At 37.4% G+C, this 26,479-nt stretch overlaps 3 protein-coding genes and 1 long non-coding RNA gene across 4 annotated transcripts; 2 read left to right on the forward strand and 2 right to left on the reverse strand.

Moving 5' to 3' along the window:
* The first annotated feature begins 37 nt into the window (after positions 1-37).
* On the forward strand, positions 38-19,035 carry LOC119080582. The gene is made up of 4 exons (XR_005088351.1): positions 38-163; positions 5,469-5,477; positions 5,779-5,780; positions 19,024-19,035. It is a non-coding gene; the product is annotated as an uncharacterized LOC119080582 (long non-coding RNA).
* Positions 2,943-7,469, reverse strand: LOC119080535 (NEDD8-conjugating enzyme Ubc12). Its single transcript, XM_037188948.1, has 6 exons — positions 7,209-7,469; positions 7,023-7,118; positions 6,913-6,950; positions 6,694-6,806; positions 6,571-6,625; positions 2,943-4,814 (listed from the first exon to the last, which is right to left on the reverse strand). Exons 1-6 carry the CDS (start codon positions 7,303-7,305, stop codon positions 4,674-4,676), a joined length of 540 nt encoding a protein of 179 aa, XP_037044843.1. The 5' UTR covers positions 7,306-7,469; the 3' UTR covers positions 2,943-4,673.
* LOC119080388 (ATP-dependent DNA helicase Q4) lies at positions 7,616-13,092 on the forward strand. Its single transcript, XM_037188699.1, has 10 exons — positions 7,616-7,867; positions 8,148-9,945; positions 10,010-10,345; positions 10,409-10,638; positions 10,701-11,038; positions 11,111-11,514; positions 11,583-11,722; positions 11,783-11,904; positions 11,959-12,234; positions 12,305-13,092. The coding sequence occupies exons 1-10, from the start codon at positions 7,766-7,768 to the stop codon at positions 13,035-13,037; spliced, it is 4,479 nt and encodes a 1,492-aa protein (XP_037044594.1). The 5' UTR covers positions 7,616-7,765; the 3' UTR covers positions 13,038-13,092.
* A 3,404-nt stretch (positions 19,036-22,439) lies between the features above and the next one.
* On the reverse strand, positions 22,440-26,324 carry LOC119080408 (putative helicase mov-10-B.1). Its single transcript, XM_037188739.1, has 15 exons — positions 26,000-26,324; positions 25,765-25,934; positions 25,586-25,707; positions 25,424-25,518; positions 25,234-25,359; positions 25,012-25,165; positions 24,643-24,953; positions 24,454-24,566; positions 24,196-24,370; positions 23,787-24,127; positions 23,508-23,687; positions 23,332-23,443; positions 22,993-23,110; positions 22,791-22,937; positions 22,440-22,721 (listed from the first exon to the last, which is right to left on the reverse strand). Exons 1-15 carry the CDS (start codon positions 26,185-26,187, stop codon positions 22,551-22,553), a joined length of 2,523 nt encoding a protein of 840 aa, XP_037044634.1. The 5' UTR covers positions 26,188-26,324; the 3' UTR covers positions 22,440-22,550.
* Positions 26,325-26,479: the final 155 nt, after the last annotated feature.

The following is a 26,479-nucleotide window of genomic DNA, read 5'->3' on the forward strand; positions in this document are numbered from 1 at the left end:
TCTATGCAGAATTATCGTAAATGAAAAGGAGCAAATGAAGAGTGTACCAATTATTGACGCAACTAGCTTGCCATTCCTGACTCTATTTCTTTTAAAGATCATAGTTTTGACTGAATTCGACACTTCAGCATCATGCTTTCACTAACTGGAAAATCAATGTGAGGTCGTAAAAATCGCCTCTTTATGAATATTGTTATTTTTGCACATCCTGGCCTATCTACAACTTACGATAATATCATTTCTTATCACTTTTAAGGGTTGCGTTCCCCCTTAGTTTTTATCAGTGAAATTGTCGTTCAAATATCACTGCACTTCGCAAAGGACAAAAAGATAAAATTGCAGTGCGAAGCTGCCGATGACACAAATTCATCACAGCGAAGAAAACACTTAATCGTACAACATAAACCGGAGCATCATACAACAGCAGACACTCAGAATAGGCGCCTCAAGGTCTGTCCCAATATCTTCATTTTTGTCCTTGCGCACAACAGTTTTGATGTGAGATGTTATACCAAACAGACGTTTTGTGCACGATATATATATATATACAAGAAAATAGTTTGGACTTTGGGCAATAGAGAAAATTGAAATGTTACTCCAAATTGTCTGTTGCGGTTGGTAGTATCGAATAATGTCTTAAATAAAGCATTATAGGGGGATTAGTAGAAAACGTGCAAGCAACAGCAGCGCCTATCTATAAAATTCCCAGTTACCAATTTATCATCTCTATGTCCGGTTCTTACTCGGATATGAAGATTAGCTGCCGAATTGAAGATCAGCTGATCATATTATACTGCATTCAAGTAACATACGGTTAAGCATAATGACGTCTCATATGACGCTAACACTCGATCAAGCAGAGCTAATAGCATTTTACTGCAAAGAAGAGGATTTGTTTCGGAAACAGTAGATGAGCACCATTCTCATCGGTCGTGGCTACCAAGAATTAAAGTCAAAACAGTTCCAATCATTTGTTCTGGTGCGTTTCCCTTATTATGTCACTCATTTCCTTGTAGGATCATGAAGTTCGTCGCTCTGTGTTTAATGACTAGGTTTTTGTTGCTTTGATTTGGTTGGAACTAATTTGAATCACGCTATACAACGGCAAAGTAAAATAAACCAGGCGAGGGATTCTTTTGAAAAACAGCCTACCGAAATCGGACGCATTTTCTATTGGAATTTTTTATATGTGCCTAGAAAGGACTTCGACCCTAGAAGCCAAAACCACTTTCAAAAAAATTCTTCGAAGTTTGTGTGGCTGGTCAAAGGTGAGCAAAAACCGAAATATTGCAATTTTCTTACAAAAATTGCTCCAGTTACACGAGCCGAACAGGGTCGTGTGGGGTGTCATTAGAAAGGTAATCACATGTACTATTGAGCCGAATAGGGTCTTGTTGGGTTTAAAATTCATCCACACTGAAATATGTGCAGATAAAGTTTTTAACCGAAGACGTACACTGTTCTTACTGAAATTTCTCGAGGTACACAAAATGTACATGGTCGTGTGGGGTATCATTTGAAAGGTAATTTTATGTGCTTTTGAGCCAAATAGAGACTAATGTGGTTTGGATGCATCTATGATGAAATATGGACATTTAAACATTTCAACTTCTTTTTCAGCGCATATGTATCCAAACCACATAAAACTCTATTTGGCTCAAAAGCTCATAAAATTACCTTTCAAATGATACCCTACACGACCATGTACATTTTGTGTACCTCGAGAAATTTCAGTAAGAACAGTGTACGTCTTCGGTTAAAAACTTTATCTGCACATATTTCCAATGACATAATAGTGGGATAGACAGGAATTACGTAGACGAAATCGTGAAGCAAAAATAAGCTCTGTGTAATATACATTTGAGGCACACACACTTACAAATGCCAATTAATTTTGACAAGTCGGTGAAACTGTTGTAAACTTTTCGAAATCAATTTTTACCACTTTCAACGATAGCTGCTACTATCAATTACACATAAACTGTTCACTATCTAATTACACACATTTTCTGACACATTTTATAATTTTTGAAAAGAAATGTCCCGACATTTTAATATTGACGATGCTAGCACTTTTATTATGCGTGACTATACTGACCGTGAAAGTTTATAAATTCAGCCAACTGATTGAATTCTCCGATCGTCAAGATTTGTAATAAAAAAAATCATTCGATCGAAAAGGAGAAAATCACAAAATTAGTTCAATTTTTAGGACAATGAGAGATTGTTTACATGAAATATAAATTTCAGTTCGATAAATATTTAATTTTGAAAGATAGAAATGCTTTAAACCAATTTCGAAGAAAGAGTGAAAATGTAAATTTCCTTCGCGCCTACATTTCAAAATAAGTACGAAAATACGTAAGTACCATAAATTTAAGGTACTCACACACACACTTGAATATTTCGTATTTGCTTTTGCTTCACCGCTAGAACAAAATATTTACATAGAAGGCCTGTCTATCCCACTATTATGTCATTGCATATTTCAGTGTGGATGAATTTTAAACCCAACAAGACCCTATTCGGCTCAATAGTACATGTGATTACCTTTCTAATGACACCCCACACGACCCTGTTCGGCTCGTGTAACTGGAGCAATTTTTGTAAGAAAATTGCAACTTTTCGGTTTTTGCTCACCTTTGACCAGCCACACAAACTTCGAAGAATTTTTTTGAAAGTGATTTTGGCCACTAGGGTCGAAGTCTTTTCTAGGCACATATAAAAAATTGCAATAGAAAATGCGTCCGATTTCGGTAGGCTGTTTTTCAAAAGAATCCCTCAGGCAGGAGCGTTTCATTTTTGGAACTTCAAATAAGGGACCTAATACACTGTATGAAAATGAACTCAAATGAATACTGACATAAATTGCTGGTGCCTTGATTTTGAAATTGAAAACAAAAGTCTAATCTAAAATCAAGGAGAAATAAAAGTCCTGTGCGTTTTACCATAGAATTTTCTTTTGTTTTATTCCTCATTCTCACGTCAGTTTAAATATATTAATTTTAGATTCTTCTTTCGTCTTCTTGTTCATGCGAAATTTTTTTCTTGTTTTTCTTTTCTACATCTTCTATTTGACTCTCTTAAACAAACCACTCGTTTTCTCATCTTTCTCAACGGATTTCCATTTATGTAATTCGGAATAATGCGGAAAATGTGATTAATCAATAATTTTGTTACTCTTTTTTACATCATTTTCTCAGTAAACCATTCTGGTTAGTTCACATTTACACAATGAAATTGATGATGTTTATGGCCATTCACTCACGAATAAAAAGGAGAGGAGAAAAAAAATGTAAAAATAAAGAAAATACAATGGACTGATAGTCTGTGTGCAAATCAGTTCCTCATAAGGTCACGGCCACATGTGATCTACAAAATTTTATTTTTGTGAGCCCTATGTTATATCCTTGTTATATCTCAACCGACACATAGAATACAAATTGATGTCGGACGCGAATGTCTCATGAAACTGAAAAATGAAATTTGCTTGCAGTGATAACGGAGAGAGAGATTTCGGCACAGTTAAACCTAATTAGCCTCGAGGGCAATGTCGAAATGAGCGAAAATACACCGCCAAAATTCAATTTGAATTTCGATTTATTAGATAGTTCGAACAGTTAGCACCATTTTATAGCAGGCTGCTGACCATAATTGTGATATAACAGACCTGAATTGACTAGTTTACTTCAACTGATCTCTGTCAAACGTACGGCTCGGAACTGATCAAGTCGTCTGAAACCTGAAGCTCAGATTAACTGAGCCTGATTAGAACTGAACCCTGACGCCTGAAAAATTTTTACCTAAAATCTGAAGGCCAATAAAAATTTAAGTGAATGGGATCAAATTTCAGGTGTATCTGTGATCTGGATACCTGACCTGTCACATGTCAAACGTCAAAATAACCGCATGCAAATTCAAACTGAACTTCGCTCTCAATTTATTTTTGCATTCTATAATTGTTGAAAGCTGATCCCGAGATCAGTTAATTTCAACAAAAATTTGATTTTCAATTTACATTCGTCATACATTACACTACCTTCAATATGACACCAATTGGAATTCTGATCAATGTATGACGGCTGGGACATCCACATTTATGGTTCACTTAGCGCTCAAATAATCTCAATGTCCATGAACAAATCGGGTGTACAAGTATCAAACTGTAGACTAAGGAGCGACTGTAATGCACACAGGCTCTGGGTCTACAATATTTCACTATAAATTTCTAATGGACTAAGCTTGAATCTAGCTTCCTTCTCAAACATGTTTCAAAGGATTTTGCACTTTAAAAAAATTGAATTACAAAAGAAGAATGAAAATGTAGAACTATGAACGTAATAAAGCTGGATGGATGGGATGCATCTATCTAATCAACTCGTAAAGTTGTCGTAATTTAAAAAATAAAAAAAAAACGAACAAAAAACTTCAACGTTTCGCTTTATAATAGTAATCATATGAATGAATCTCATTAATCCTGAAAACGTAATCATTACATCGAAAACTTGAAAGCTGGTCTTGTTCATTTAGAAATTTTGCAATTGATTTTTTTTAAATTGGTTGTTGTTGTTGTTGTGGTTTCTTTTTGTTTACCATTTAAAATGAATATAAATACGCCCGCCCAATGTTAAAATTAGTAAATAGACGCACAACGTAAACTTTGATTTTATGTATCACTTGAGGCATGATTCAAAATAGGTACCACCAATGTAGCTGCCTCGCATCGCTTTCGCCACATTCTGTTCGAATAGTCTTCGGTTGGTGCTCAGTACATTCGCTGCTTCTTTATTCAGCGGATCTTCGGCATTCGGCTCCTGTTTGGATGTAAAAAGATTTTTTAGTTTATTGATTCGGCGTTTGCATTGAACGACTGTGGGCATATCAGTGGTTCGTATGGTGACGGTTTGAGACCTATATTTTTATACGATACAAAAACCATGAATTTTGTGCTAGGAGGTACCTAACCTAAGATAGGCCTAGTGAATGTTGCAACTGTCAACCATGGTAGAAAGGTAGAAAATCCAACTAGAAAATGCAGAATGGAATTTGAAAATAAAATTTTATTGAAAAGACTTGCCATGCCAGCCTGCCAGTCTAAGACTGGTCAGTCACGACACTAATAAAACATTGTTTTTCAATTCCATTCTTCATTTCGCTCCGTGACAATTTAAATCCACGATGTGTGACATCTGAGATATACAACAGAAACCTGTCCTCGTTACGGCCCTTCGAGCCCTTGCAAGAGAAAAATTCTTTCGGATACTGTAATAATATGGCGTATGATTCAATCCGTGACCTTAAGATCGACTGATATGCACACATGTTCTCGATCTGGTTGTGTAAACATTTTTATGGTGCTTTTATGGGAAACAAGAGAAGCAGTTGCGATTATTTAGTAGACAGTCAAACATTGAAGGAACGGTAGGTTAATGCACATACAGTAAAAAGTCTCCACTGATTTTCACAAGATCGATAAAGTGATCGTCATATGAGTCATATTATGCCATTAACCCTTTTTGATGTTGTTGTTAAGGATTTAGTCGGACTACTTCAGTAACAAACAATCTTGACCGTGTGGCTCTTGTTTCGCTAGAAATTGTAAGTTTCTTGTCACTTTGTCTGTGATCAGAATCATCCCCTTCTCCACTTTAAGCACTGATTGATAAAATTGTTCCTGATTTGCATCATCACCCAACCCATCAAAATGATGGGAATTTGAATGTGAATTTGAACGAGCTATGCTTTTTGAAAAGTCTTGAATTTGATTTGGTTGCTCAGGAGTAAAAATCTGCATTGTCGAAATCTTAACTCCAATTCATTGAAAATTCGAAGAAGAAAAAAAAAGCCTGAACGATGGCAGATAGATAAAATGCCTTGGGACAAGAGTAAATGTATCCGATTACAGAGTTTGACGACTCGATACCATAAGGATTGCAATGTCTCAACAAATTTCCTTCGTTAACATTCGTTACTGGCGACATCAGCTTATGTCAATAGGGAATTTCAACATGACATTTATAAGCTGTCATACGCAGCGTCGTTACGATCAAAGTGCTGAAAGAACAGGTTAAGACAACCACGAAGGCGGGTGACACCACATTTTATTAAGAGATAGTGTGAGAAATCAACTTGAAGAAAATATTTTTCTCGAAAATTCAGAATTTTGTTTTTGTTAAGTTCCATTTTACATAAAAACTTCGTAGCCGTTGACGCAACTGTGTGTCACCGCCTTCGTGATCAACTCAGAGTTGTCTTAACCTGTTCTTTCAGAACCTTGGTTACGATCGTCTCAACAGATTATTTATCTCATCATACACTTTGACATGGCGCAATAATAGCTTGGACAGTGTAGATGTTTCGAGAAATTAGGAAATCTTTGGTAATAAAAATCAAGAAATGATCACTAGTAAAACACCTAACTGAAAACAAATTCGAAATGTTGACCAAAATTACTAACTGAACTAGACTAGACGGGCTGAGCGTTCATCACGTAAACTTAAGTAAAATTTACTTGATCCGCAAAAAATGCCCATTTCATTAAGAACAATACATAATTTGCACAAAACTCACCAAGAAAAGATGCGTCAAGCCGTAAACGATCGAGTTAATTGATAGCACAGGCTTCCTAAAAAATTAGAGCGGAAAAATGAATTCTCCAATCGATGCACGTAGTCAAAAATTATTCAAATTTACCAATCTTCTCGCAATATATTCAGACAAACGTTACCCTGAAGATCAATGTTCGGATGATAGACAGCAGTCTCACATTTTACCTTCGGTGGTTCGTGTGGATAGTTTGGGCCCACCTAAAATCAACACGATCGCATGAATACAATACGTTTCGGTCATTTTGACCAATTTTCACAAAATTGAAAATTGACTACGAGAACGAAAAATTTGAAAGAATTTTACCTTGAAATTGAACACGAAGCGCCCTTGTTTGTAGAAACCTTGAGATTGAAAAACGATTTTTTTTGTTTTTCATTGTTCGAGAAACAAGCAAAAATGTCAACAGAATTTACCTTCATCCGGACATATGATCAATTTAAACGTTAACAAATCATCTGGATCGGGAAAGTCGGTGTTACATGTTTTCGGCAAACTTAAATCGTTTATGTCTGCGAAATGAAATTGTTGTTTTTAGCGTGACCATTTGTTTTGATTTTTTTCACTTCGATGGTCGCATACGGAAATTCTGTGGCATTTACCTTTTTGTATTCTAAGCTGAGCTGCGCTAGACTTTTTCTGTGTACCTTTGATCGGGTCGCCATCCTTTTTCTGTTTCAAACTGAATAATTTGATCATATTGTGTGCTGATGCGGATGCAAATAAATTTTTTATTTCGAGTAAATGAGTCGCTAGAAATGGCCTGAGGGAACAATTTTTATCGAAAAAAAATGATTTATTTTCAACACACACAATTTGAAGCGAAATGGAGGTTGGCACAATGACAATGACAGATTAATAATTGTATGTGTGTGTGTGGGTACACTGAAAGTCTACCTTTGCCGACTCTTTCTTTATGGCCTTTGTGGCGAGCAGACCAGAATATGACATTTTTAATAGTATACCGCTGGCTGGTAAGGCGGAACTACCTTACCGATGTGTTGATATTTTTCGCGCTTTTTTCAGTGAAATGTTACGTCTCATACAAAATAGTGGTCCTACCATTCATTGAGACTTTATCAATGAGGAAATACCAGCAAAGTTAACGTTTAGTGGAATACAAATTAATTGGCAACGAATAATTGATAGTTTTCTGATAATGGAGGAGCTGGACAAGTCAAGCCAGTACCAAAAATACAGAAAATGTGTGAAACTGTGGGAAACGAATTTTAAAACGAAACATGGACGAATTCCATCAAAGGTAAATTTTGAAGTCTCAGATTGTTTTTCCATGAACGAGGAACTGAAATCGAATTCGTTCTTGCCATTAAAATTAAACCATTGAGCTTTTCACCTGAACGAAACTTGCATCACATATAACCTTGGTCATAATAATAACTGTAAAAATGTTTCGTCCGGTAACGTCATTTGGTATTTACGTGTCCCTTTCTTGAGAATAGATTTGAACAAACCATTCACAATCTTTATAAGACTACCCTCAGTGTGTTATGGACATTAATTCCTTTTTCTCAATTCTGCAGCATGACATCCGAGAAGCAGACATCTCCATACGACAAGCATACAAAATGTACTATCGCTACAAGTCATCGGTTCTGGATAACACGCTCAGTCAACTGATTGACGATGACGGATTTGATTTGCCATTAGAATCCGATCAATCGCTTACGCTTGACTCGACCTTTTCGCTGTCGTTCGTCGACACACCAGACGATTCATCATCATTTCTATCGAATTTTTCCAATTTGGACGAAATCCAGAGCAGTTCACTGGTCAATATACGGAACGTCGACGAGAATCATGTGATCAAGGAGTTTCAGGCTGAAGAGGTCAGCTCTGTCAACGAAAATTCCTGGGGAACGAACTTGAATAAAAAACCCCCGACAGCAAAGACGAATCAACTTCGGTCGAGTAATTCGCAAAGCATTCGGCAGAGTATGACGGAAAAACTGTTCCCCATGTCTAATTTTACCAAACGAAATCCGAGAAAGTCAATCTCTCGCAATAATTTACAATCGAGTAGCAGCCTGTCGTCATCGTTTTCAACATCCTTGGACACGACCAGGGAAACGTTGCCGGACTTGGAAACGATATTAGCACAAAAGGCGTTGCAGGAGAAAGCTAAGGATGTGAAAAAAGTTCCAAAGCCGAGCAATTTGACCATAGATAAGGGATGGCTTAGCCGATGCGACGAAAGTGGTGACACGAAAATGGATATTTCATCGGAGAGTCCTGCCGAACCGAAGCAGTATGGATTGTCAAACATTACTCCCCGGATCTATGCAAAATGTACGTACGATAGGAACGATCACTCAGACGATGATGTAATTGAGAACAGTGAAGACGAAACAGACGTAAAACCGCGTAATGTGCGGCATGTCTTGAAGAAAAGGAAAGTTTTTGACGTGCAACGAACCGATCTGACGAACCATTTGAGTAATCCTGTAAATGAAACGTCTGTGGAAAGTGTGGAAAGTCGAACCATTTCTAAGGAAATTAAGGAGACGAAGACCGAACCAGTGAAACAGTCGAAAGCAAAGAAAAATGTGAAAGCGAAGAAAACGGCACGGAAACCTAGTCAGACATCAGCCGCACCATTGCGTCGCAGTTCTAGAGTAACAGTTGGCAATAACAAAGTTGTAAATGATGAACCGATTTCCGATGCCGATCCATTCGCTGACGATTCTCATAGCGATCCGGAATTTCAACCAAATGATCCGTACGATTTGCCCGAGGAACCTGTAGCCTCATCTCCAGTCGAAAAGAAAAATTCGACCAAAAAAACGGTTAAAGCAACAGGAAAGACTGTGCAACGACGCGGTAAAAATTCGAATAAAAATGATGATGACGAACAACCGGCCCTCGACAATGGTGTTGACGACATGCCTGAAGACTATATTTCCCAAATTGAAATCGAAAATTTGCGAAATATTCCACGAATTGCCATCGACGAGTTGAAGGAAGACACGGTTCTGTTTCACGAGTACGTGAACAGCAAAGGCTCCAGCAAACCGTCTGCTATCCGATCGGTACCATTATCACCAACCAAACGTGAACTGGAACGAGAGAAATTGGAAAAGAAAATTGCGTCGGGTAAATTGAATGAAAATTTCGTTCGGATCGATGTGCGGAAGAAGGTTTTCGTTCGCGGGAAGAAAACGATCAACTTCAGCAAATACAAAAAATCCAAATGGAAAAAGCAAAAGGCAGCCAATGCACTAGCTGGACCGGAAATGGATATGAGAGGTTGTGACGGTGGATTTTTGGTTTGTTTCAATTGCGGCCAACAGGGCCACTTTGCGCAAGACTGTAAAATTCAATGTAAGTCGTCAAACGGGATAATTTTTGCGTTTCATTATCAAAATAACCAAAAACCAAATTTCAGCTGATAAATTGCTGCCCATTGGCGTCGAGGTTGAAGAGGAATCACCATATCAAACGTTAGAAGAAGCAGCAAAGTTGGCTGGGCCGTCTTCTGACTTTGATAATTCGGCTGCCGTAACCAGCATGGATTATGAAATGGACGATGCGGTGCCATCAACGTCCCATTCAAATCATACCACTATCACGCCAGCTGTTGATCACAAAAATGTGAAACAATTTATCGGTCACTCTATCCCGAAAGATTTCCTTGAGAAGTCCGGATTACTCAATTCGTCGAACGGTGAAAGTGACTCTTCTGAGCCTTTGTATAAACTCAACCGTGATGGTTCGGTTAAAGGTAATCTTAGTTCGTATGCGACACTCGTAAGATTCCCAATTTCAAAATTTCCAAATGTTACAGATCCTCCGAAGGAGGTCTACGATGCGTTGAGATTGTTTGGACACACGAATTTTCGAATGGGTCAAGACAAAGCCGTGATGCGAGTGTTGTCTGGACTATCGACGCTCGTTACGTTGAGCACAGGCAGTGGAAAGTCATTATGTTATCAATTGCCCGCGTATCTAATGCGGAAACAGCGGAAGTGCATTACTCTAGTCGTATCGCCATTGGTTTCACTTATGGAAGATCAAGTAACGCATTCCGACTCCTAACAGATTTTCAATTTTTCATTCCATTTGTTCTTCCACCTTAGGTCCGTGATGTGCCAAATTTCCTGAGCGCTGAATGTTTGCACTCCAATCAACCGAAGGCGAAGCACGACAAAATAATGCAACGAATTAAACAGGGTGATGTGGATGTGCTGCTCATATCTCCGGAGGCTATAGTTGCTGGGGAAAAATCAACAGGATTCGGTTCGTTATTGCGCGATCTTCCGCCCATCGCTTTCGTTTGCATTGACGAGGCGCATTGTATGTCGCAATGGAGCCATAATTTTCGTCCGAGCTATTTGATGATTTGTCGGGTCATTCGCGAAAAATTCAAAGTGAAAACGGTGTTGGGATTGACAGCAACGGCAACGATAAAAATAAGGTATGGAGCTTGGACGAAGAACAATATTTTTGGTATGGAACACTGCAATTGCACATTCTGTCTCTGTTTCAGGGAGAGTATCGTTCGTCATTTGGGAATACCAGACGGTTTGAGTGGGGTCATCAGTGATGTTCCGCTACCGGACAACTTATTGCTAACAATTTCCAAAGACGAAAACCGTGATGCTGAACTGTTAGCTCTGCTGCGAAGCGATGAATTCATCCACAATCGATCAATTATTGTTTACTGTGGCCGACGTGATGAATGCAACCGAGTTGCTGACTACATTCGAACCTGCATGCAGGACCTCCAAAGTATGCTAACAGCGTCGGATACATCGTCTACGAGGAAACGTAAACGACCGAAACAAATTGTCGAATCTTATCACGCAGGCTTGCCAGCGTCAAGACGACGAACCATTCAGAATCAATTCATGAGTGGAGCTCTACGAATAGTTGTGGCTACTATTGCTTTCGGTAAGTTTGATTTCTCGCATCGTCGTAAAGACTAAGGCTATTGACCGCACAATGTATACTGAATACAGGAATGGGTATCAATAAGGCAGACATTCGGGCAGTCATTCACTACAACATGCCAATGACTTTCGAAAGTTATGTTCAAGAGGTGGGTCGAGCGGGACGTGATGGTCTACCGGCGCATTGTCATCTATTTTTGGAGCCGAGGGTAAGTGTTGCCCGCGAATGGTCGTTCATCTAATCATTTTAAACGAAAAATACATTTAAGGGCAAGGATAAAGTGGAGCTTCGTCGACATATCTATGGAAATTCAGTCGATCGTCACGTTATACGAAAACTGTTACAAAAAGTGTTCGTACGATGCGCTTGTGAACAGAACCTGAATCGGCAGTGAGCACATCTGCGCAACGAATCATCATTAACATCTAATTGAATTCTTTCTAGTGAGTTTCAGGCTGAAATCGATGCTGCTAAAAGCATTGTTTGGACAGACGATTTCAACGCTGACTTGGTAGTCACATCCGTGAAAGAGCCCAAATGTAGCGGTCATGAGATAGGAATACCAATCGACGAAACGGTTCAATTGCTCGATATCCCCGAAGAAAATATTGAAACTTTGCTTAACTACTTGGAACTGGACGAGCATAACTACGTCAAGGTACTAAGCAAAGCATACTGTACATGCAAAGTGATGTCCTACGAGGGTCAGAAGAGCTTAAAGTAAATCAACCCCATAATTATATTGTTTGGAGCAAACATTACCACGACATTCGTCAATTTATCTTTCCAGACAAGCAGCCCAAAACTGCGCCCCATTGGCCATGGCAATTGCTTTGGATTTGAAGAAGGGAATTTCGCACGCTGAATCAACGTCAATCGAATTTAATGTAATTGAAGTCGCGGCAGCTATAGGTTGGGACAGTGGAGTGGTTAAATATCAATTGAAAAATCTTGAATGGACGAATGTGAACGGGATGCCGAAACGGTCGGCCGTTTCTGTTCAATTTAAGAATTTGGGTTTTCGCATTCGAAGTCGCGGTGACTTGACAGACGATGAACTGGACGCTACGTTGAACGATTTGTTTTCGCGAGTGGTTCTGCAAGAAAAATCACAACTCGCCCAACTGAACAACGTTTTCCACGGGCTGTCGTCGGTGGCGTACCGAACATTCGTCGAGGCACAGTCGGATGAATTTAGCAGCAAAAAGTCGGATCAATTGAAAAGTCTCATTCGAACGTACTTTCAATCCGCAGAGGACACAGATCCGAATCAAACGGATGAATTTATTGACGATGATGCTCCTGTTGATCAAATTGTTAGGGATGTTCGAACATTGATTGCTATGTATCCGGAAAATAGTTTTACTGGCCGTAATGTTGCGCGCATTTTTCACGGCGTGGCGAGTCCAGTGTATCCGGCGCAAATATGGAGTCGTTGTAAATTTTGGCGGGTTCATACTAAGACTGATTTTAATCTAATCGTAAAATTAGCCAATTCTACAATCGTTAAAATGAGAACGTAGACAGCGGATGAGATGTCGTAAATGTTTTGTGATTTAAATAAAAATTTAAAAAAATCATTTCAACTGATGAGGTCTTTTTATACCGTTTTTACAGTTTTGAGGTCCACATTGGTTCAGAGCAAAATTTGGTGACTCTTACCTATAACAGAAACAAACACTGCGAGTAATGTAATCGTTGAAACTGGTAAGTTCGATTTCATTTCCCACTGTTCGATGTGAAATCTGTTACTTCGTTCGGGCTACAACTCGCAAAATTGCCTAAAATATACCGTCCACAACAGAGATACGTAAATAACTAAATAAATAAATAATTTCAAACTATTACTGCATCCCCTATGCGAAAGTTTATTACTATTACGTAGCACTTTACCCGCTGGGAAAATCTATATTTTCGATTCATTTTTCATAAATTCTTATACGAGATAGTGAAATTTCGCAAGGTACAGGCAGTAAACAAAACACATTTGTGAACATACGTAATTGAGTTCCAAACAAAAAAAAATTATATTTTTTATCGATGGAGAACCTAATTATAAGACACTTGGTCTCGTATCATATGCCAAAAAAAGTTAAAACTTTTTTTATAAATCATTTTGAAAGTCACTAAAAACACGAAAATTCGAATCGAAATACAAAAATTTTTGATGACATACTGTATTTCTATTCGAATTTTCGTGTTTTTAGTGACTTTCAAAATGATTTATAAAAAAAGTTTCAACTTTTTTTGGCATATGATACGAGACAAAGTGTCTTATAATCAGGTTCTCCATCGATAAAAAAAAATGTTTGGAACTTAATTCATTACTTCGGAAACAATTTTGTCATAAAAGCAAACTCACAAGCTTGGGCAACTGTCTTTTCAGCATGTGTAGTTGCATACATCGCCTTTGGCTCGGATATACAAACTCCGAAGTTTGTTGTGCAAAAACACACTGGCGAGTTTGCTTTTATTAAAAAGTTGTTACCTCATGTAATGAATAATTACTTTAGCATCATCCAATGTAACCCACTATTAATTCCTGATAGCGGATAAAGGAAATTTAACTTGATATCTGAACGGTGTGAAAAATGAAATTTTCAATGCGGAAGATTCAATAACACATTATGTCCAGGGATCCACATTTTTATTAAAAAGAGTTGAAAGATTTTAAATTCCAAAACTTGGTGCACAATAGACTGTCGACTTTTCTAAAATTATTCTTGTTCTTGAACAATGTTCAACGAACATTACATTATACGATTAAACAAACACAAAGGATCTCATTATGAATATGCTGAAAATGAGTTCAGACCAGCAATGAATTGCTACTATAAATATTCAGCTGAAAAAATATAATAAATTATGTCACTCAAGTGGTCGGCTAAAACAACTAAAATTTGTCACAGCAAATCTGTTTGTGTTTCTTAGAACATTTTTGAATACTTTGTAACGAATACTTTGGATGGTACAATAACACATTGTATAATAGGATCTACGACATTTATGTTAAACGTTCAAATGGCTATATAAACGAATGAACTTTATTATAAATCACAATTAACGAGTGAGGCACTAATAATAAATGCCATTTCATCATACGTTATGGTTTAGGGAAGGACAACTTCTCAACTTAAATTTAACGTTAGTGTGATAACTGTTCGCATTATAATGGTATATATACCACACGAACGATGGCTGACTCATACATAATACATAAGAGAGATTCAATCAGAACTGTGTTGTTGAGTTAAACGTGTATTACGTATTGGCTAAAGATAAAGATTTTTATTTCGACAAAAGTACACATCCTACAAGAGTACATGACTCACTTATGACGTAAAACATTAGCAAACAAAAACAACCAAAATTCGTTCGACTCAAGCTAGTTTATTCGCAGGAGTCAAAGTCATTTAGCGAAAGGAAACGTTGCTGCGGAGGTAGGTCTGTCATCAGTTTTCCAGCGTCCACGTCTGTAACGTCCTTATGACACATAACCAGAACACGTAGATTCGGAAATTTTTTCTTAAATTCACGTAGGTCCAGCGATTTCAGCTTATTATTTTGCAATTCAATTTTACGCAGTTCAGTCAATTGAGTCGACAGATCATTCAGTATGAAGTTTTCCATTCCATTGTCCGATAAGAACATCAATTGCAATTTTGGCGTATGATTCAGAATGCTGGTATCGAATGTCTTGATTGTGTTGTTGGGCAGTTCTAACCGTTCAAGCAGGTGATTTGACTCGAAGAGAGAATTATCCAAGGATGAAATCTCATTATCGTCCAGATAAATGGATGTTAGCTTTGAGCAACCTTTGAATGCGTCGGCAGCCACTTCCTTCAATCCGATACCAATTGCTTTGATCACTTTTACATTAGGAAAGGCATTACAGACGTTGGAAGTTAATTTCATCGATTTAATGGTTCCATTTAGACGAACTTCAACAATGCTCTCTGCAGGAATTTCTTCAGATATAATTGGCAGATCGGGATCGTATACTAGCACTTCACATAAGTTTTCATCCACTTTATTGCAAGTAACTTTGTCAGTTGGATTTCCTATGATTCCGGGAGCACATCCAACCAAAAATAATCCGTATATTAAAATGAGCGACATGCTGCACACACTAGTGAAATTTACAAAATGAATGTTCGGCCGGGTGATGCAGCAATATAAATATTATTGTGAAAATTGATAATGATCAGTTTACTCGACCTTAGTAATCAGAATATTTAAAGTTTATTCGAGTTATGAATTTAGCGAAAACAATTGAGTCAAATTGGCAATAAAGAAGTGATAACGGAATTGCACTCTCTAGAGTGATACAAATGATCATGACCTCTGGTTATCAAAATGATGTAAGAGGGATCGTGTTCGATAATTTCATTAGTCGTGAAATCAAAACTAGTAAGCAGATCAAGTCACAAAATAGTTACTGATGTTGATAATAATTGTATTGAAGTAAGGCACTCAAGTCACTTGCCAAATGGAGTCATCGTCTGAATTGAATGATTTCAACAACGTCTTAGCATTTTGATATTGCACCAATGAAATACTCTTCAAAAGTAAAAATGATCTTGCAACCTGCACTGTTTATAAGATTTTCTTCAACAGACTGCAGCCTCTGGCAACGCAACCAACATATAATAATACGCATATTCTAAAATTCTATATATTCTCAACAGTCTAAGACCATTACATGCTTGTCAGTCGAGAATCGTTCTTTTCTTCGAATTTCATGTACTTTCGACGCCTCGCCTAGGATCAACAAAATTCACACAAACAGTCTACTTTTCAACTTGTTATCCCTTTTCATGTAAAAATGAACTATTACAATAAAGGAGATTCCATTTCCTTGAAAATGTTTTTAGCCCCGTACGAAGTACGAAGGGGCTTATAGGATTACGATGCCGTGTGTAATTGATGGAATTCGAAGCAGACGGTAAGGGCAAAGTGTTTGCCTATGTTTATAGATGACGAATCTGCAATAAAAATTTGGGCCGTCTGTCCGTCTGTCCGTCTGTCCGTCTGTCCGTCTGTCCGTCACGTCGATATCTTGAGTAAATCAAATCCGATTTCAAATTTTTTTTTTCCCTGAAAGATAGTCAAAATAGTGAGGCTAAGTTCGAAGATGGGCATATTCGGGTCGGCCCTTCGTGAGTTAGGGCCACCTAAGTGATTTAAGGTCTTTTGGTGATATTTATGGCAAAATAAACGATGGAAATGTAAATGACACGGCAAATGATAGGTATTGTCAATACCAATCCAGGAAAAAAAAGTTTTTTTAAATCGGGTGAGTGGACCGTGAGTTAGGGCCTTAGAAGTGAAAAGCTACTAGGGCCCTATGTGTATTTTACATAGAACTCAAGTAAATATCATCCGTTTTTCGTAATTTTTGTTTCATTTGAAAGATAATCGAACACCGAATAGAATGTTGTTGAAAAAAAATTAAATTTGGGTCCTTGGACTAAGGCCGCTACTAGGGCCCTATGTGTATTTTACATATAACTCGAGCAAATTTCATCCGTTTTTCGTAATTTTTGTTTCATTTGGAAGGTAATCAAAGGCCGAATAGAATATTGTTGAAAAAAAATTAAATTTGGGTCCTCGGACTAAGGCCTCTACTAGGGCCCTATGTGTATTTTACATATAACTCGAGCAAATTTCATCCGTTTTTCGTAATTTTTGTTTCATTTGAAAGGTAATCAAAGGCCGAATAGAATGTTGTTGAAAAAAAATTAAATTTGGGTCCTCGGACTAAGGCCGCTACTAGGGCCCTATGTGTATTTTACATATAACTCGAGCAAATTTCATCGTTTTTCGTAATTTTTGTTTCATTTGGAAGGTAATCAAAGGCCGAATAGAATGTTGTTGAAAAAAAATTAAATTTGGGTCCTCGGACTAAGGTGCTACTAGGGCCCTATGCGTATTTTACATACAACTCGAGTAAATTTCATCCGTTTTTCGTAATTTTTGTTTCATTTGAAAGATAATCGAACACCGAATAGAATGTTGTTGAAAAAAAAATAAATTTGGGTCCTCGGACTAAGGCCGCTACTAGGGCCCTATGCGTATTTTACATACAACTCGAGTAAATTTCATCCGTTTTTCGTAATTTTTGTTTCATTTGAAAGATAATCGAACACCGAATAGAATGTTGTTGAAAAAAAAAAATAAATTTGGGTCCTCGGACTAAGGCCGCTACTAGGGCCCTATGCGTATTTTACATACAACTCGAGTAAATTTCATCCGTTTTTCGTAATTTTTGTTTCATTTGAAAGATAATCGAACACCGAATAGAATGTTGTTGAAAAAAAATTAAATTTGGGTCCTCGGACTAAGGTGCTACTAGGGCCCTATGCGTATTTTACATACAACTCGAGTAAATTTCATCCGTTTTTCGTAATTTTTGTTTCATTTGAAAGATAATCGAACACCGAATAGAATGTTGTTGAAAAAAAAATAAATTTGGGTCCTCGGACTAAGGCCGCTACTAGGGCCCTATGCGTATTTTACATACAACTCGAGTAAATTTCATCCGTTTTTCGTAATTTTTGTTTCATTTGAAAGATAATCGAACACCGAATAGAATGTTGTTGAAAAAAAAAAAAAAAAATTGGGTCCTTGGACTAAGGCCGTTACTAGGGCCCTATGTGTATTTTACATATAACTCGAGCAAATTTCATCCGTTTTTCGTAATTTTTGTTTCATTTGGAAGGTAATCAAAGGCCGAATAGAATGTTGTTGAAAAAAAATTAAATTTGGGTCCTCGGACTAAGGCCGCTACTAGGGCCCTATGTGTATTTTACATATAACTCGAGCAAATTTCATCCGTTTTTCGTATTTTTTGTTTCATTTGGAAGGTAATCAAAGGCCGAATAGAATGTAGTTGAAAAAAAAAATTGGATCCTCGGACTGAGGCCGATACTAGGCCCTATGTGTATTTATACTCAATAAATTAAAATTTTAGGGCTATTTGAAATTTTTGTTTTATTTGAAAGGAACGTCGTACGGGGCTCGTTTCATACGACTCTTATCAAATTCCATTCTTATTCTTATAATACAGCTACGATCTAAGAAAATGAAAGGAAGTTATTGTATTTGCTGTGGAAATGAGTTCATATAGCAGGAAAGAATTCGTATCCAAATATTCAGCTGCGAAAATAAATAAATTCAAATGTCGAGTGGCCAAGCAATTATAATTATTGCTCTACGCAATAATAACGTTAACAAACACTCTCCTTGTGTTTTGAAGAACATTTCAACTAGTGTAACGAATTCTTTTAATGAAAAATAAATAATAATAATGACGACATTGGTGGTTTGTGAGAATGGTTAAGCGCATACAATGTATTGAATGTATTATATTATTTTATGCATAAGAAGTCTTCAAGGAAAATACTGAAATGTATGTTACTTTTGATAGCACGATAACTCGAGTAATTCTGAACCGATTTTATAAAAAAATTGTTTTCAATCGACGAGGAATAGTAATAAAATGCGTAGATGGATAATATCAAAAACCTTTTGGTGTCGGGGGTTCGATTTCTGGTCATTGCAAGATTTTTATTTATAAAAATATATCCTTCGTTGAACGTCATAGGTTCTTTAGCGTGCGAATTGCCGGGAATCCAGTGAAATAAAAATACCTTCAAAACGACATTAAATGGATGCATGGAAAGTTGATGATTATGGACCGGAATTGCGGAAAAGTCGTTTAAGAGGGCAGACTAGGTGTGAAGTAGGCTATATATTGAAAAATTGGTTTTAAAATTAATGTAGACCATTTAATGAAAATCTGTTCCAGCAATTAGATGAGCAATATGTTTATCTATCTCTAAAAAATGAAGAACGATTTACAATAAGCAACAGTTGGAAGAAAACCGATTTCCAAAATATGAACGTCGCTTAAAGTTAGGATATGCAATATTTTTTTGGAAATCGGTTTTCTTCCAACTGTTGCTTATTGTAAATCGTTTTTCATTTTTTAGAGATAGATAAACATATTGCTCATCTAATTGCTGGAACAGATTTTCATTAAATGGTCTACATTAATTTTAAAACCAATTTTTCAATATATAGCCTACTTCACACCTAGTCTGCCCTCTTAAATGTGACGTATGTAAATACCTATGCAACAAATCGACACGGAGATTTTACCCGACATCGTTTATCACACACATCGAAAAATATTGTGAAAACAAATTTCGAAAGTGTTACGGGATTATTATGGAAATCGAAACCAATCTCGGACAACTATTATTATTGAAGAGGCAATTTCCATATGTGGCACACAAATTTTACTGGTTGGTCCGAAGCCCAAATTATTAAATGAACAAGCTGATACTCAAGAAAACGCAAGGCTGTATACTTTGGGGAGGTCACGCAGATACAGATACGCGGGTTACACACCAGAGTTGATGATAAAATGACCGATTTCATACAAAAATTCACCTACCGGTCTGCGTGACCTCCCCAAAGTATACAGCCTTGAGAAAACGAGCATTTGGAACATATATTGGAAGCGATACAAAAAAAGCTACGGAATGTGCCGAACGAATCAGTTTCTTTCTAACGGACTATTCCAGTCTCCGAAATATCAACGATCCAAACGAAATGACCGAGGACGACGTGAAAAATCAGGATCTTGAGGTGACAAAAAACGACATAAAAAAGCCGAACACTGTGATGATTACTCCATCGTTCGTGCTGGATACAAACATTTATATGTGGTTTTCAGACATTGTCGATCACATCTTCCAAAATCGTAAGTTATATTTTAAACGGATCAAAATCAGTTGGAATTATTTACCAATCCCTTGTTGTTTTTAAAAGCAAGGAGTACCTGGTTTTTGTTGTCAAAATTACTGCATTACACTCTCGGAATTTTGAAAAACGACACTTTTCATGTAAGGTAAAAGCAAAATAAAATGATCGACTCTGGTTTTTGACAATTGAAATTCAATTGTCAAAAACCAGACTCGATCATTTTATTTTGCTTTCATTTTATCTCTGATTTACTTGAGTTTTGAATTTCTCCATATAAAAATACATGCAAAATTCACAAAAAGTCAGTAATAATATAGAAAAAAATATTTTCACACAATCTGTTAATGTCAATCGATTCCAAACACCAATACCCTCAAGAGAGCATTGCAAACCCACTTTAAAACATTTTGGTCCAAAAAATATGAAAAACCACTAAATTACTAAAGTTACTAAATCGCAAAATAGAAAAACTGACAGATCGTAACAAAGGAGAAAAAAGCTCTCTCTGACGTATGAATTTATACGACTAATGGCGTGGATTCATAATACTCTCAAAATGAAAGCTCCAGAAATGAAAAAAATGGCAGTTCTTCAATCATTTCGGGTTTTCTTTAATATTTTTAATTAATTAGAAGTGTTTTTAATCAAAAACGTTATTATCATTCGTTTTATGAATTATTTTAAATATTTTTTTTCTGCAATTTGGTGATGAAAGGTCCAAACTTTAAGAATGAATTTGCCAACTGAGACAACTGACATTCAAGCCACGTCCGATCCGAATGATCGATGGCTCTATAGAATCGTTAGTCTACCCTGACAATTTTGTGGAACAACTTTTTTCTTGTTGTCCTTTACTTTTGGCAGGATCAAATAGTAAATTACTCTTCAAATTGAGCATTGGAAATAAGTTTTAGCTATCTACTGTTCAACTTTTTGGCAATGCGAACAGTAGATAGCTAAAACTTATTTCCAATACTCAATCTAAAGAGTAATTTACTATTTTTTCACGTTGAATGCGAAGAAAGAGGATTAAGACTGTTGGAATGAATTTTTTGGCAGTTTTTCCCTCCATAATTATTCTTCATATAGACGTACTGTGTGTCACATTTACTAATAAAAATACATTCGTCGAGTCTCTACCCACGTGTGTTTGGTATCATTGGAAAGTAGAGACCCGTAGTAACGAGGTCTGATATGTTTTAGTTGCTTTATGGCGGCAGATGAGCCCTTAGAAGTTCTCCGGCGTAGTCAAATTTTCTCAATTTCCTGTCACAACCTTGGACAGCGACGGCCAACGGCTTCCGTAGTTTCGTTGGACTCTCTACTATCCATGGTCAAACTTGTTTGGCCGCTGCTGTCCAAGAGATTCCAAAACCGAAAACCATATACTGATTTTCAATGTCTGGCGCTGCAGCTGACAATTTTATCTCCATTCTGCGTCGTTTTCTTAAGAGTAAATTTGCAAAACCTTCGAACAATTTAAAAACAAGCCATCGGCGATTTTTGTTAGATAAGGAGCACGTGGACTTTCCTGAATAATTTGCAACAAAGATCTTCCTTCGAAGTAACTCTGTTTTTACGCTAGAAATCGTGAAAGAAACATTTCTCTAAGGTATTATATTCTAACAAGGGGAACCTATAACCAAAACCACTTTTTACTACTCCACCATTCAGCTTCCTGATATTTTGATCTTCCCGTCTTTCACTTAAAATCTTTGATAACATTCAATATCAATAGATATTTATGTATCGATTGAGGTGGTCGAAAGAGTTACGTATTAAGTTTTATATGCTGCCTACTGGGGACGAAAGACGAAAAATGTAAGCCAAAGGGGCGAAAGCGAAGCTTTCGACGCGTGGGCTTACATATCTGTCACTTTCGGCCCGTGGGTTTACATTTTTTTCTTTCGTCCCGCAGTAGGAAGCATATAAAAAAGGTTTTCATACGACGAAACACGAAAATGTCCTTAAATTTTCGGATCTGGAATCACTTACGTAGCTCGGTCCATTAACTTTTTTCTAAAACAGATAGGAAATTTGGGTGGGAAGTGCAGAGGCTTTCTTTAGGGTAATCAGAGATCAGTCCGACTTATTTCGAGACGTTCGAAAATCTTAATTGACTCAGCCTACAAAGCGAAAAGGTTCGCCTTCGATTTGAGGTTGTCATAAAAGCTTATTTATTTAAAAAGTCACTTAATATTTAAAAATATTTGTTTCCTGCCAAGGCAAGGAAATGAAAATTAAAATGAAGAAAATTACTTTAATCAACATCGGTAGTCGCCCACATCATAGCCGTAGTCGGCTACTATCTCGCCTCCACATATGTTCGATGTGTGATCGATAATCTTTCTCCAATCGCTGTTCTTACGCAGAGTTTTGACATGTCCAATGACAATCAATAGACCCATCGCTCTGGTCAGCAAAACGTTGATTCTCTGATAAAATTGTAAGAGAGCAATGCCATTAGACTCCGCTGCATTAAAAACACAGAGTGCGCTACAAACCTCCCGTTGTTGTATGAATCCTAACGATCCGTTACGAACTGTTGAGATTATAATAATTGGCTTCTCCCGACCCTGAAACTGTTCAACAGTACCAACTTCGATTCCGCCGTAATTACGCTCTTGCAGACACTCCGTAATGTGAATGACCTGAAAATCGTGATGACTGAGTTGGTTTGTTACTTTAGTTTTACTATCACCGAACCTGTCGTTTGTATGCTGCAATGACTCCAATGTCCGATTGGTTAATATTTCGCGGCTCATTTTGGAGCAATTTCTCGACGTAATGAAGAACGCTTTCTACTTCAATTTCGTTGTAGTAGCTGGAAATCAAGTGTTCAACAAAGTGCTCGGTTACTGTTTGTTGATTACGATTAAATACACGTAAGTCAAGGGCGAGAGAAATAGAAAGTACTCATTTCGAAAGCGATGACATACTTCTACGAATTCTACGCGGTTTTAGTCCAAAAAGCGTGTCAAAAATCGTTGTTTAAAGGTAAGTGATCTGAGCCGGGAGTAAAATTAACGTTAAAATGGGTCTCACCTTGAGCAATTTTCTTTGATTTCGGGAATTCCATCCACATGCTCGAATAAAATTGGAAATCCTTTTTTCGGCATAAACTCCAGCTCCGACATCCAACAAATCTTTTCGAAAGCTGACGAAAATAAAAAGCAAAATTTTTAGGAATTTTGTCAACTTAACCGTCGTATTGTACTCACCGGTCTTTGGCATGCAGCTTTTCATTTCGTTGTTGTAGAACAACTTATTCGCCATGTCTACCAGATCGTGATGTGAACGATAATTATTTCGCAATCTGCACGTAATTCGTCGGTCGTACGAATTCGATTTGTTTTTTTGATATAACGGGTTTTCGGACAATCTTTTGAGCATGGATGTGCCTACGAAGGAGTTAAAAGGGATGTTTTTGAGTTCCATTTTCTACACACAAGAATCGAAAGTTCTGGCGTTTGTCAAATTTAAAGGAAACCATTTCTTACCCATGGTCATCTTTCGTGCAACATCCTCTCGAACGACTGGTCCCAGTTGATTTGGATCTCCACTAAGTACAATGTGCGCATTGATTTTTCCCGTCGAGCTACACAAAGCAATTGGAAGCAATGTAAAAGATTCGGTCGCACTTTCACATTCATCGATGAACAGATGAGTGAAATGAGTCGAATCCATGTTGGCTTGAAGTAAACGTCCGGAAACGGTTAAAGTTGCAATGACGATTCGATATTTGTACAGTTCATGCAAACTTGGAATATTTCCTTCGTCGAAATTTGAATTCTCCCGCAGATCGTCACTGTTACACGATTTTCGGACACAGGCAGCGAATCTACGACCATTTTATTTTATCATCGATTACTCTGGCACTCTATAAACAGGTAGTGTCAGTGTACTTACAGTCTGATAATGTTATGCTGCTGTTGGTCCGATTTTCTTGGTAATGCGTCCAATAGTCTCTGGGCTATTTCATCACAGACGGAATTCGATTGAGCACAAACGAGAATCTTGTTGTTTGCATCCAGTTTCCACAACTGGTAAATGCTTTCGACAATTGTAGCAGTTTTGCCAGTCCCTGTGAATATTTCGTTTATTTAACGGAGAGTCGCAGAGCCTGAAAGCTGACAAATTTTTGTCAAAATAAAAATTGAATCCTACCAGGAAAACCGATCAAGACGTACGGCAACGGATAGGCGGTTCCAGCTACGATATTATGAACGGCTTCAATTTGATGAGTATCGCTCTTCAGCCGTTTATCCCGAATGTCCAATCTAAAATGGAATAAAATTTTGCGAGAGAAAGAATGAAACAAAACTTTGTCGAATTAGAACCACGGCATGAACTTACTGAAGCATTTTCGATTGGTCAAAACGACGAATCTGATTCGATTGAGGGAACAACAAGTCGATAATATTAAGCCACTTTGCCGTCTCTAATGCCAATCTCTGTAGCTTGAATGTGAGCCGATTCATTTCAAAGTGCATGGAATAAATCGGTGTCTTCTCGACCACTTTGTTCGATGATTGGAACTTAATTTTCATTTCGCTTGAAGTCGCATATTGAACAACGCCATAAGTTCGCACAGTCGTTTGTGGCTTACCGATCCAGATCAAATCACCGGCAAGTACAAACAGTGGACGTCCTTCACGTTCGTGTAACTGTTCATTCAGGGTAAATTTAGTTCGAGCAACCGGAAGTCAATGGTCAAATGACTACCTTCAAGACGTACTCGTTCCCTTTTACTTTCACCAAACTCCGATTCGTTTTGGTACATCGCATTACTGACAGCTGAGATCCGTAGTCTTCAATCTGTACCATAAGGGTGAGCATATCGTAATAGTTGAGTGGCGTCAACGGTCCATTGAATTCACTAGCAGAAGTTGATGAATGGTTAGGACGCTACGGATAGTACAATTGTGTTTGGCGGCGGTGACTTACGTGATTGTTTTTCGAAGCTTTTCTTCATTTCCGGTTAATGCTCCATTCCGTTTAAATTGAACCTTGAACAGAGATTTGATCTCTACCGTCGGCGTATAGTCAGACAATATACCCAATTCAAGGCACCTGCACGCGGAAATGAAATTAATTTTTTTATGAAATTAGCATTTGCAATGAGACGGGCAGGTACCCTTGGTATTTTGGATTCATTGGAGGCTTAGTTTGTTTTTCAACGGATCGTGTGGCGGAAAGTTCTTCTTTTAGTTGTGGCTCGTTTTCTTCTTTCTAAAAGTGAAAGCAGTCGTCACTTCAAAAAGCAACTATTGTTCTGGATCAGGTCTCATCGAATTACCTCAATACGGTAGCTCTGAACCGCTTCGTACTTAACGTTATTCATAGTTGCTTCGTAGACAATGGTGATGTGGTTCTGGCCACATAATTTATCCAATTGTCGCTTTAGCGTAACTTTTTCGTCTAAAAGAAATTAAATTCAAAATCTATGCCGCTGACTGACTCAACCAATCGACTTACTAATCATGAGTTTAATTGGGAAAGCATCAGGTTCGATCAAGTCAAATATCAAAATTTCATTGAACACAGCAAGCTGGGATATTGTCAGAATGCCGTCACTGTGGTTAATTAAATTTACAGCTATTCTAGCCTGATGGACTGTGACATCTAAGCCGATAAGTTCTTGATTGCTGGTTTCCGGAAGATATTGCATAAGATTAGAGGTTAATACAAAATTGAAAAACAAATGTCGCACCCGAGCGATTTCCAGCAGGCATTGAATCCACTAACTTTTACACTCTCCAAGTGTTGTTTCATATGAGACTGATAAGCGTCGGTGTCGGATAAATTGCACCAGCAAAGATAACATCCATTGCCACTGATTGTAAAGCGATTATTTTTCGATCGAAAAAACGATTCAACGAGGCACTTTTTCATTAACATAATGAATTTGATGTAAGTGAAATAAAGTTTTACTTTATACACAAAATAACACCATACACACACAACACACTAGAAAATCCAAAATCACAACTTGTGAAATAGAAAGTTCGTGACGACGTTATCAGTATTTGACAGTTTTGGGGGAATCACAGATTAGAGCAAAATGATTGAAAAATTGCGGCGCGAAGTTTCAAATGTGCGTCTGAACATTTCTGTTTTAAGTGATTTTATTGATTACAGCACAGTACAATGGATTACTTTGACGATTTTGTATAGACTGTTGTGATCAGAG

Source organism: Bradysia coprophila, unplaced genomic scaffold (assembly GCF_014529535.1).
Source record: "Bradysia coprophila strain Holo2 unplaced genomic scaffold, BU_Bcop_v1 contig_350, whole genome shotgun sequence".
NCBI classification, from domain to species: Eukaryota; Metazoa; Arthropoda; class Insecta; order Diptera; family Sciaridae; genus Bradysia; species Bradysia coprophila.